The 12,616-nt window shown below is 36.2% G+C and overlaps 2 protein-coding genes across 2 annotated transcripts; both read left to right on the forward strand.

The window, feature by feature from the left end:
• The first annotated feature begins 535 nt into the window (after positions 1–535).
• On the forward strand, positions 536–5,064 carry LOC140766210 (protein EIN6 ENHANCER). Its single transcript, XM_073105682.1, has 3 exons — positions 536–801; positions 3,117–3,184; positions 4,730–5,064. Exons 1-3 carry the CDS (start codon positions 636–638, stop codon positions 4,859–4,861), a joined length of 366 nt encoding a protein of 121 aa, XP_072961783.1. The 5' UTR covers positions 536–635; the 3' UTR covers positions 4,862–5,064.
• A 1,420-nt stretch (positions 5,065–6,484) lies between these two features.
• LOC140765773 (leucine-rich repeat receptor protein kinase HPCA1-like) lies at positions 6,485–11,655 on the forward strand. Its single transcript, XM_073104998.1, has 19 exons — positions 6,485–6,727; positions 6,944–7,070; positions 7,153–7,224; positions 7,490–7,564; positions 7,685–7,756; positions 7,886–8,047; positions 8,149–8,223; positions 8,303–8,374; positions 8,478–8,549; positions 8,630–8,698; positions 8,788–8,862; positions 8,946–9,017; positions 9,108–9,242; positions 9,326–9,753; positions 9,835–9,969; positions 10,177–10,316; positions 10,409–10,628; positions 10,699–10,934; positions 11,006–11,655. The coding sequence occupies exons 1-19, from the start codon at positions 6,634–6,636 to the stop codon at positions 11,519–11,521; spliced, it is 2,847 nt and encodes a 948-aa protein (XP_072961099.1). The 5' UTR covers positions 6,485–6,633; the 3' UTR covers positions 11,522–11,655.
• Positions 11,656–12,616: the final 961 nt, after the last annotated feature.

Consider the following 12,616-nt stretch of genomic DNA (forward strand, 5'->3'; position numbering starts at 1 on the left):
GAAACATATAATTTGTGAGAAAATTTTCTTCATTGATTGTCCATGTCAAATTGTAATTATCTGGTGATATTATACTGTTGCTCGATGAGTTCGGTATCGAACCGCTGCATACCATACCAAAGGGATCAACTAGCCAGCTTCGTACCTTTTGCAAATGTTAACTGTATTGTGTATATTTTGGGCTTCCCAATTTTATTTTATTTTTACAAAAATTAATTATAATAATTAGCGTGTAATAGATATTTATTATTTGATCCTCGAACTATTTTTATTTTTACAGAAATTTTTTATTCATTAAATTAATTTTTAGATTTTTTTAGAGATTATTTTATTTTTATTTTAGAAGAAAGAGAGAGTAAAATAAGATGAGGAAGTGAATGTGAATATGAACTATAATAACAAAATCTTATGACTGTTATTATCCCAAAATATAATCGGATCTTATTCCATATTCTGTATTCCCGAATCCGATACCGATAGCGGAACCGACTCGGTTTCTTACGTATATCCACCGAGCGGCAGAGGCCGGGAGGCAGTGAGAGAGTTTTTCTTTTTCGTTTTAGCTTAAAACCGTTGGCGATCGGTAGCGCGTCTTTTTGGAGTGATCTTAGGTTAGAGCTGGCGATTTGTCCTCCATGGAGCCGGAGGTGGTGAACTCGGAGACGGTGTTGCCTGCTGTGCTACCCTTCAAGCGCGTGCAGATGTCGGACAAATACCCTAAGGGCCAAGCCCGAGGCCGCCATTGGAAGCATCTCAAGCAAATACTCCAGGCCGAGAACTACCCGCCCGACCAACCCAATTGTGAGACCTCTCTCTCTCTCTCTCTCCTTCTCCAGTTCTTGATGCCCTGATTGCTTGATCTCATTGGAATTCCTTCGAGGATGAGATGGGAGGTATGATAAGGGGGATCTTCTGTCGAAATGCTTTCTAGGAAAAGGGGAAGTCGTGGTTTAGGGGAACAGTTTTTTAGAGTACGGGGTGCTAAAGGATTTTTCCAGGTTATAGGGTGATGGTAATTGGCGAATCGATAGTCCCTGGTGAAGATTAGGGTATAAGCAGACACGTTTTCGGAGATTTATTTTCAGATGGCTTTCTTCCGCTGATTTTATTGCGGTTTATTGGCTTTATTATTTGGGGGAGATTAACTGGATGGCAATGGTTTTCTGATCGTCGGGACCGATTTGGTGGCAACCTTAAATAGTTCGTGTGGATATTATTAAGTTACATAATATATGAATTCTTATTATTAGTAGCGTAGTTGGAATGTAGGAAGAGAAAAATGGAATCAGAAGTAGGCTTCTTATTGCCCTGCGTTAGACAAGAAAATGAGGTACTTTTCAAGAAATCTACGTGTTGGCTAATAGGCTTTCTCTTTGTATAAAGAACAAAAGATGTGGTGTTATTGTTGCTAGGATGAGGTATAATAGCTTTAAAGATCAGAAAAGTGAGTGCTTATTTCGGTAGAAATATTCTCTTACTTCCTTTTCTGGGAGTTTTTTTTTTCAGAAAAAGCATTTATTTTTTCTGGAAAAAAAAGGCAAAATTGTCCCATTTGGTTGGGTTGTATTTTGATAAGGTGTTGGCTTAGTCATTGAGCCATTCATCAAATTTTCCAGAAGACAGCAAAATATTTCAAAAAAGAATGGACAAATAGATACACTTTTGTCTTCCTAAAATGACCTTAGATTCTTAGGCTTTGCATTTGGCCAACTTTTCATATTTGAACTAACAACACTAACAAGGAAAAGTTAATTAAGTTGGGCATAGATTTGCATACGACATAATAGGCAGATGCAACCGAGTGTAGATAGCAAATAAACAGGGTGGGAACAAATGCAAACTTTAATTTTCTGAGAAAGAAAAGTTTTCAATAGAAAATGAGAAGAAAGAGAAGATGAGGAAGGTGAAGTTTGGATTTTCAAGGATCAACCAGGAAAAAAAAAGAACTCTTATCCATATTACTGCACATCTCTGATGGGAATTTGATCCACTGAGGGAAAATTTGAGACCTCTGAACAGCTTTCAAGCTGTAAAAGTATGCCAATTTGACATAATGATCTTCATGTAATGTAAAATAAACAAGAAAAGACAGACAGAGCAGTTAGTTGCATACACATGCAAAGTAATGTATGAGGTGATTTGCGATCATTGTACCCTACATATGTAGGGTTCTCTTGTTTAACATCGATATGTTCTATTTTTTTTATTAGTAAAATATTTTTAGGGTGTTTCGGTTGTTAGGAATGCTTTCCAAACCTTTGCTTCTTTGTTTCTATGTCAATTTCAAAAGAATGTATTATCAAAAGCACTAATTTCTTTTCATTTAGGATTATAGACCTTTGAGATATAGAAAATGTGTAACTACTTTTTTCAACTTTATTAACAATAATGCAGATTTAGTGTTTTACTCTAGAGCACTTCAAATTGCTTAAACTATAGTAGCTAGTACAAGGATGGCTACGCCGCAAGTATAGATCGTGTCGACCACTGACTGACTTGCATGGCACATGTTGCGGCACTTGTCGGTCTTTGCTGTAAGGGAGAAAGAGAAAAATATAAAGGAGATTGCTCATCTTCATTCTTCACTGCTCATAGTCAACCTCATCATCGCCGCTCATAGCCGCGTTGGGTGCGAGCAGCACAAGCTCGGGCTATGGCGAGTGGCGACAATAAGTTCGATGACGAGGTCGATGGCAAACGGTGAAGCTGCTAGGAGGTGTGTTGTGCGGCATCCTCGTGCCACATGCTGGTAAGCCGTTGGCACGGCTATCGTTGGTTAGTAGTCAAACTAAACAAATGACAGTGTGGTTGTTTGTTTCATGAAATATGAGAAAGATTATGTTCTAGTATATCATACGTATTAGCTAAGTTATCTTGAAGGAGGATGTAACTTAAAATGCGAATAGCACTATACACCTCAAAAAGTTTAATGGAAAATAAATTGTTAAGTTTGTGTTTCTACTTTTATAGAAGGAAGGCCTAATTAGCTATATGCATTTTGTAATTGTTGAATATACCTTCTCAGGAGAATATATTAAGGTGCAATAGATGCTCTCTAGTTTCTAACCGAGTCCATTTAAACCATAATGTTCTTAACTCTATTTTTTTGTTCTCAGATTTGAATATTGAGTCACCTCCCTCTATGTATCCTTCAAAGAAGTATTGCGATATAACAGGCTTTGAGGTAAATGTTCTTTTTCTCTAGTCTTTCTGAGACCCAACTGTTTTCAGTTCTTTCTTTATGTATCTGTTATTTTGTTTCTTTGAGGCTTGTTGGGTAATTTCATGTTGACTCTCTAGTATGATCTATCTAATCCGACCATTCTATTCATTTCCCCCCCTGGTGTTTTTATGTTTGATATCTTCAATGAATCACATTATTCAATTCAAGTATTTTTATTACTTATCTCATGAACGGAATATTTCATTCCTTTACTTTTTCTAATTAAGATTCTGTTTTCTGATAAAAAGGAAAGAATCAAATCAGCAATTTGAACAACTTGAAGCTGTTATTAACTTCATGCTATGATTATCCAAAAGCTAAAATCTATACATATCAAACCATACTTGATCTAGATATCTCAAAATCCCATGTTTTATTACTGGAACAATAAGTTTGTTTTGAGAGCGGCCCTTGCAGTGTACAAGTGTATACAGGTTGAGAGAAATTGGATGACTTGATACCTTGCAATTTTTCATGGTTAGATGCCCCATAGTCTATCAAAAAATTCAGTTAAGTTAATGATGCTAGATTTATGCTGTTAGATTTCACATGAATGCCATGAATATGTCAGTGCATGGGGGTGTAGCTCTGTTGTTTGCTGTGCTTTTGCATAAGCCTATTTAATCTAGTCTAGGACATCTCCATAGGAAGTACATTATGCAACTAAGTGATTCTGCTGCCTCTCGGGTTGTTACATTACTTGCATTAAAACATGATTTAGGTAGGTAAAATTCATCGTAGCCAAGTTACAAAGCCCTTTCTAATTACTTATTTGGAGATAATATCTGCTGTGGTACTCCAGCTTTAACAGCCTCGCTGAAGGTAAAAGATGTGAAGTCTTGTGAGAGGAATTTTAAATTTGTATAATTTGTATCACGAGTATAGAGTGCCGTCACTATTAGTCACCCTGTATGTTATACGTTTTAAAACAGTGGGACCCACAGCCACTTTGTAATGTGCTAGCACTACTAGTGTTGGCCAGCATGTCAATCCATGCTTGGCTGTAATTGGTCTCATTGCGTATAAGTACATTACTCGAAGACGATATTTAACCAGCAGAGATATCTCCTCTGTTCTATTGAGAATACCAAACAAGTTTCAATATATGGTCTCAGTTTCTACTATAGAATGATATTTAAGCAAGATAAACTCTTGAGGCTTGTTTGGTTTGAGGCTAAGTTTCGAATTTGATTAGTTGATCTTATTTTTTAGTCGTAATTTTTTTTAAGGGTGAATTTAGTTAGGTATAAAAAGGATTAAAAAAATTTAATGATTGAATTAAGTTAGGAGTTCCTAAACCAGTTCAGAGAGAGTTCCTGAACTCAAACCAAACAGACCATAATGTTTTAAACTGTCTGAAATTTCTCTTTTAGCAATTAATTGTATATAATCATAGTTGTTTTCACTTTCATACCTTGGGGTTAACTTCTAACCATTGCTACCTTCTTAGAAACCAATCTCTTTTTCTTTCTTGTTCCTTTATTTGATTTGGTCTAGTGATTGCAGGCGCCATATGTAGATCCAAGGACGAATCTACGCTATGCAAATCCAGATGTCTTCAAGCGCATTAGAATGCTTCCTGATGAGTATGTTCAGAGGTACTTAGCTTTGCGGAATGCGGCAGTTGTTCTAAGATAGCTTAGCCTAGTGGTTGGAGATAACCTCGAGCAACTAAAACGAAAGCCAGACTTGGATAGCTCTTGCCTGTCTCTTTGAAACGTTTGGTTCAGCTAAAAGCTAGAAAAGATGAATGTATTAAAACTTTCTAACTAATCATATGATAGAGAAAAAAAAAACAGACAATTGCTTTGCGTACTTTAAAAAAAATAGCTTTTTATGTAGTTCGTCAAGTACGTTTTCGTACGTGCACAAGTGCTACTTGTTGAGTTTTGACCAAACTAGCCCCCTTTTTTTATTCTTTTTATCGTCAAATTTATTAATAAATAAGGTCTAATTAACTTTAGTTCTAATAGAAATATTAATCAGAATTTTTCCTTAATTATTGAAAGATTAAATTAAATATATATATATAATATTGAATTAATTAGTATTTTAGGATAAGATAAAAATGTTGAACTAATTAACATTTTATTTAAAAATAAAATACTGATTAATTTAATATTTTTATTAGGATTATAATAAATTAAAATTTATTTGATAATAAATTTGAGGAGTAGTTTATTCGATAATAAATATAAACTATGTTCGGTCAAAAACTCCGATTTGCTCACCTCTCCGTCATTATTGCCGTCATGCCGTGGTACGAGTAAGAGAATTAATTAAATATGAAGGTGATCAATTCTTGTCTAACACTTTTCCCAACCACTAGTCTTGTCACAATTTAATTTACTAGGCCTCCAAGGAGGCAGAAATTGATGCAATTCTCCTTTGACCCGCCTCCTTGTTAAGAATTTTGTTACACGGCTGTTCTAGTCAATGCTTTAAATGGAGAGAAAGACGCGACATAAAATATTTTTCATATGTTTAAATTAAATTTGTAGAAGAGAAAGGAAGAGTAATGAAGCCTTTTTTTTCTCTACCAAGTGTTCTGATTACATATTATACTCTTTTGTTAGCCTTTTATTTATGTTTTACAAAAAATTGTTTATCAAAGAGAAGGGAAATTTAATAACATTTTAGATCGGTGCTATCAGGATTTGAAATTAGATACATTTATCCAACAAAATAAATTTTCTTAATCATTTGACTAGTATTCTATTGAAAATAAAAAAAAAATCTAAAAGGAGCTCCGCGTGTCGTGTCCTCCTTTATGAGTGCCTTTATTCTTCTTTAAAGACTAAATATAGACCGAGCAAAAAATAAGTTTTCTTATTTATATAAATATACTTAAGTTTTACTAAATTTTTAGTTAACATATAAACTAAACCACGCAAATGATTTGAAGATGGATTTAAACTTACCCTACCTCCTTCCTAAAATCGGATGGTAACTCATATTAACTTCTGGTTTATATAAAGCTAAACCTTAGTCAGGGTATATATGCAAAATAAATAAGGGTACTCTTTTTTTTTTTCTTCTTTTCTTTATCTTTTTTTAAACAATTAAGCTGTTTGGGCGTCACGCGTGCCCGTGTGAACAACTAGAATTTTAATGTTGATGTGATACACTAAAAAATCAATCATTTTGAGGGATTAAAAAAAGAAAAAGAAAACTAAATTATAGTACTTGGTTAAGACCCGATTAATATTCAACCCTACCATAACGTCTAGAAAAGAAAAAGATATGAGGTAGTGCCGACAACCTAGGAAAATTATAAGCCACAGGAAACTAGTCTCCTCTAAAGCTTTGCTACTTTACTTCTGTGTCAAGTTTTTAATTAGAACTCAGATAGAGGTTTTGCACCCGTATGCTATCCTATGCTAAACATTTGTTGGTCGGAGAAGTAGGAAATGGTGATAGTGATCAAGTTGCTTCTGTTGCTGTTGTTGTTCGTGTGCTTAGATAGTATGCAACTTGCATCCGGCGTTACTCATCAACAAGATGGTGATTCTTCGAGTTTTTTTTTTTAAGCTTATATCCTTCATTCCATGAAACGTATGAGTAAAACATAAATTGTGCGCTTAGTTGTAACTAATTAAGTAGAGCAACTTGGTTGGAGTTTTAAGTGAAGTTCATTTGGTGCATGAGATGTTTCTCAAAGTTATGTTGGTCCCTAGTAATGGTTTCCTGGGCTAATCACAAGCCAGTGAATGTTCGCAGTGGATTCTCTGAACTTCCTGAAGAGCCAATGGAGAAATTTGCCACCTAACTGGAGGAAGAGGGGATCAGATCCCTGTGACACACCTTGGGAAGGAGTCTTATGCAAGAATTCAAGGGTTACAGAACTGTGAGAATATTTCTTTAATTCCAATCTCATGTGTCTGTTAATCTTCCATTTCCATCCCTTATCTCGTATTTGATGCTTCCAGGAATTTATTCAACATGAACCTCCAAGGCGAGTTAAGCAGCTACATTGGAAACCTCACCAAACTGCAGAGCCTGTAAGCTTTTCATCTAAGAAGTTATCACTAGTCAGCCTAGTTATACTATTATGTTGGTTTAGAAATAAATAAGATTATATTTCAGAATTCAGATTCAAGTCTTCGGTAATCGGCAATACTCAATTATGCTGCATTGTTACTGTGCCGATCCATGTCTCAAGTATATGCGAACAATTAGCTATATGTTTTTATTTCAAGATTTTACTTTCTCAAAGAGAGAAAGGGGAGAAACAAAAAAGTACTATGTTAAACAATTTCACTGCAGGGATCTGTCCTCCAATAAACAACTTAAAGGTCCTCTCCCACCAGCCATTGGAAACTTGACAGAGCTCAAATACCTGTAAGTCCAGAAATCTGGTTATTTTATGCGATGATGATACCTATTTACAGTGGTTTTCTCTTTCTGCAATTTTTAACTGACTTCGTTAATTATTTATTCTTTCTGCACTGTGTTACTTAGGTTCTTGGTTGACTGCAGCTTCAGTGGTAGGATCCCAGATGAACTAGGCAATCTAGAGCAACTTGAATACTTGTAAGGATTAAAGACTCACAAAATTCTATAGTAGTTTCAGTTCAGCTCTTCATTCTTTTAATTTGAATCATATAAAATTGTTATTTGATGACAAAGAGTATTAGTAATCTCCTCACTGTCTGCTTCAAGGTCTCTGAACTCAAACCAGTTCACAGGCAGGATACCAGCTTCCCTTGGTAAGCTTTCCAATCTCTTTTGGCTAGACCTGGCAGACAACCATTTGAGTGGAAATATACCGATTTCGACAAGCGAACCTTGGGGCTTGGACATGCTTATCAATGCGAATCACTTGTGAGTCTAATAACTTCACTACTGTCACCTGATATAGAGATGTAACGGAGCAGTTTAGATTATGTTGCATGCCTGAATAATTCATTCCATGTGTTTTGTAGCCATTTGAATCAGAACAACTTATCAGGTTCAATCCCAGGAAATTTTTTCCGTGTAGGAATGAGCGTAAAACATGTGTAAGCGAAATGCGATCTATTCACTTGTTTTCTTCTTCTACCGCTGCATTTCTTCATCTTAGTGATCAATTCTGGACAGGCTCCTGGATAGTAATCAGTTGAGTGGGAATATTCCACAGACTGTCGGACTTGTGCAAAATCTCGATATTCTGTAAGTATTTTTGACTCGCTCTCTCATCCTGAAATATCTTCCTTTGAATTTGCCTAAATTGAACAGGCTGGTTCTTGATTGTAACATTGATCTGTCATGACAGTCGCCTTGACAACAATAAGCTGAATGGCACTGTTCCTTCTAATATTTCTGATCTTACGCTTCTCTCTGTATTGTAAGTAATGATATTGATCAGCATTTACTCATGACATGTATGTCTTATTTCACTCATGTCCTTGCTTCAATCTTTCTCAGGAATATATCAAACAACCATCTAACCGGCCAAATGCCTAATTTGACTGGGATGACAAACCTCAATTCTGTGTAAGAACTCTAATAAGCTCTGCTGTCCATTTCATGCTTTTGGCCTCTCAATTAAATAGTAACCAACAGTTGCATCATGTTTTCCTCAGGGATTTAAGCAAAAATCTTTTTGACCCTTCAGAAGCTCCAGGTTGGCTCTCAACCTTGCAAAATCTCACTAATCTGTAAGTTACCTACTACATAAGTGAAGTTGCTAATTAGGTACGTACTTTCCAATTTGTAAGCCTGCTCAACCAAAACTTTTCAGTGCTCTAGAGTCAGCCAAGCTTCACGGGAATGTGCCGAAAGAGCTATTCAGCTTGCCTAAACTGGAGGAAGTGTAAGCATATATATTATGACAACAAGACTTATGAAACCAATAGAGAGAGAATGTTTTTAACTAGTATCTGACTATTCTAACTGATGACAGTATACTGATGAACAATAGCTTCAATGGTACCCTTGACATGGGTGACAACATCAGCGAGAAATTAGAGATGGTTAATCTCCAGAATAATGCTCTTGAATCAGTTGTACTATCTTCCAACTACAATAGAACTCTAAAGTGAGAAGAGTTTTAATGTGCCATTCAACTCATGACTAGTGAAATGCATTTCTTCTGTAACCATTCTACTTGCTTGATTGCAGGCTTGCAGGAAACCGTATCTGCAACAATCCCCAGCTCTCTTATACAACTTATTGCCAAGTTCAGCAAGAAGGACCAACAAATAATACCTCTGATCTCAAAAATTGTTCCAACCCATATGAAGGATACATGATGTTTAGAGCTCCTTCAATTAGCAATATTAATAATCACATCGCAGAATTAAGGGAAAGCGTGTCACCAAAACTTAACTGCTTTCCAAAGAGATTGGATATTCGAATCAACAATTTCAGCTTCGACCCATATGGATATTTACATGTGCTGTTGACAGTCTGCTCACCAGATGGCAAGTCCTTCAACCAGTCTGAGGTATTGCGTTGCTTTAATTTGAGCAGCCAAGACTACCAACCACCACCTATTTTTGGACCATACTATTTCGCACCATTGCCATACCATTTCGATGGAGATCATGGTATGCATAACAACTCTTTACTTTTTGCAGGGAACTCCCTTTTAGTTCATTTCTCATACGATACAAATAAACCAATTGCAGTGTCACATAGAGGCCTGATTATTGGATTGTCAGTTGGCTGTACTCTCCTGATCCTTGCAGTTTTGGTGGTGGGAATCTATGCTTCGCGACAAAGGGAACGAGCTCGAAGAGCCATCTCTATGAACGATCCTTTTGGTAATGCACTAATGTTTGTAGTAGATAGAATCCTATTGCAATTAACAAGACAGAAAATATCAAAGTTATGCAGATTACCTACTATTATCTTAAAAGAAGCACAAACCAAATTGCTTTCCATTTGTCATTAGTCATCTATTAAACTATTAGTCTTATTTAATTACATAAAACCATCAAGGATCAGTGATTACATTCTCATTATTTCAGCATCATGGTTATCTGAGGGCGAAGATCAGGGCGCCGCACCACAATTGAACTCAGCAAAATCTTTTTCATTTGATGAACTAAGGAAGAGCACTAATGGTTTCCAAAGAATTAATGAAATTGGAATAGGAGGATATGGAAAGGTAAAGAAGATTATTATCCTTTGTAGATTTGTAATGGAGAATTAGCATTGAGCTGACAGTATAGTAAATGTTTTTCTCTCTTTGCTCTACAGGTCTACAGAGGAATGCTCTCCGATGGGAGGATAGTCGCAATTAAGAGGTCCAATCAAGGTTCGACACAAGGTGGACTCGAGTTCAAGACCGAGATCGAACTGCTTTCAAGGGTTCATCACAAGAATCTAGTAGGACTTGTGGGATTTTGCTTTGAGAAAGGAGAAAGGATGCTGGTGTATGAATTCATCTCCAATGGAACACTAAGAGAGAGCTTGTCAGGTATGTTGTTCAACTCTGTCATTTCTTCATTCTTGTTGAGCTTGGTATATCTTCATAATACTTTTCTCAGGCAAGAGTGGGAGACAATTAGGCTGGAACAGGAGACTTAAGATAGCTTTGGACTCAGCGAAAGGATTGGCTTACCTCCATGAACACGCTAATCCCCCAATAATTCATAGAGACATCAAGTCCACTAACATCCTTCTGGATGAAAATTTAACTGCAAAGGTTGCAGATTTCGGCATCTCACAGTTAGTAGCAGACACTGAGATAGGCTATGCCACTACTAATGTTAAGGGGACAGTGGTGAGTGTCAATCGTTCCTATTAAAACAGTAGATTCGACAACTTCAGTTAGTAATGTTCCATTTCATGCAGGGCTATCTGGATCCCGAGTACTATACAACGCAGCAGCTTACTGGAAAGAGCGATGTTTATAGCTTTGGAGTGGTAATGCTAGAGCTAATAACTGGTAGGCCTCCTCTACATAATAAAGTGTACGTTGTCCAAGAAGTGAGGATGGCATTGGATGAGAAAGAGAGAGAATACTGCGGTCTGAAGGAGATAATCGATCCTCTTATCCGAACAGCAGAAAATCTCGGTGGTTTCGAGAGGTTTTTAGAACTGGCGTTGCAATGCGTAGAGTTTTCAGCTGCAAGACGTCCAACCATGAGTGAGGTTGTGAAGGAGATCGAGATGATCTTGCAGAATAATGGAGTGAAGTCGGGGTCGACCACGGCATCTTCATCAGCCAGAGAGTTAATTAGTTTGAAGGCTGCTGCTCGTTATTCTTATGATGATTCGTCTCCTCTTACAGGAGGGATAAACAGCAGCGCTTTCGACTACAGTGGTGACTTCGTTTCTCGAAGCCATTCCAGTTTAAACAGCACTTGATTGTTCTTGAAAGTAAACTAGGATTGTAGATTGTGAAGGTTACTTATAGTTTTATCCCTAAGGGTTACAAAATGAGGCCAATTTAAAACTCGAAAATCCACTTAATAAAATTACAAATGCTCTATCCTGCCGGAGAGATCTTTTAGTAGTGTGGTATCACTACCCAGCAAATAATTAATTTTTATTAGATATAAAGATACTAAAGTTTTTTAGCTAATATACTAAGTCACCTAGTCTAGATTTTAAGTCGTGTGCATCGCCGAACTATTACGTTACCGAACCATCAACCAACTTAATCGTCGACACAAACCGTTACCAACTATCAAATAATTTGCTCTACAGTAATTATTTAGGCTTGGATTCAATAGTATAATCTTTTTAGTTATAGAGAAGTACCACTCCACTAGAATTAGTTTAATAATCAGACTAGTTGACTATATATATTTTGCACACACAACTAGACCATTTATGAAAGTTGAAAATATCGATACTTCCAATCAAAATAGAAAAGAAAAACAATTCAGTAATATGTTCAATAATCATAATCAATCAAAATCGATACTGAAAATCTAACAATTTTCTTTTCGAGTGAAAGTCCGTAGACAATCTCTTACTGCTAGTTATTCAACAATGTATGCAACTTGAACAACTTACATTGTCAGAGCCAAACCAGATCACTAAGGACAACAATATCCACAGAAAACTCATTATGCTATACACAATAAATTAAGGAGTGCAAGAAAAATCCATTCAAAATGAATTTATGCAGCAAATCTCCAAAATGTCATCGATAATGAACTGAATTTCTCATCAAATCTCAGAATGTCATTTAAAACGAATTAAATAAATCTTGTAGACAGTAGATGGTTATCAAAGCCAACGAAATCAAATACGATAGAATTAGCTATTGAAATTACCACGATGCTAAATTCTACCAACATATTATCGCAGAAATTTCTCTACAAGATAATGCAAGCAGCCAGTGCTCAGTAGAGGGACAAAACATCATGACCATGTCGTGGTATATCATGAGGGCCACAGTTGCCGTCCAGGATACTTAATCATTTGCATCTATCAAACAGTCTGATCACACGT

The sequence above is a fragment of the Typha angustifolia genome, chromosome 8 (assembly GCF_048772165.1).
Source record: "Typha angustifolia cultivar Huaian chromosome 8, ASM4877216v1, whole genome shotgun sequence".
Taxonomy (NCBI): domain Eukaryota; kingdom Viridiplantae; phylum Streptophyta; class Magnoliopsida; order Poales; family Typhaceae; genus Typha; species Typha angustifolia.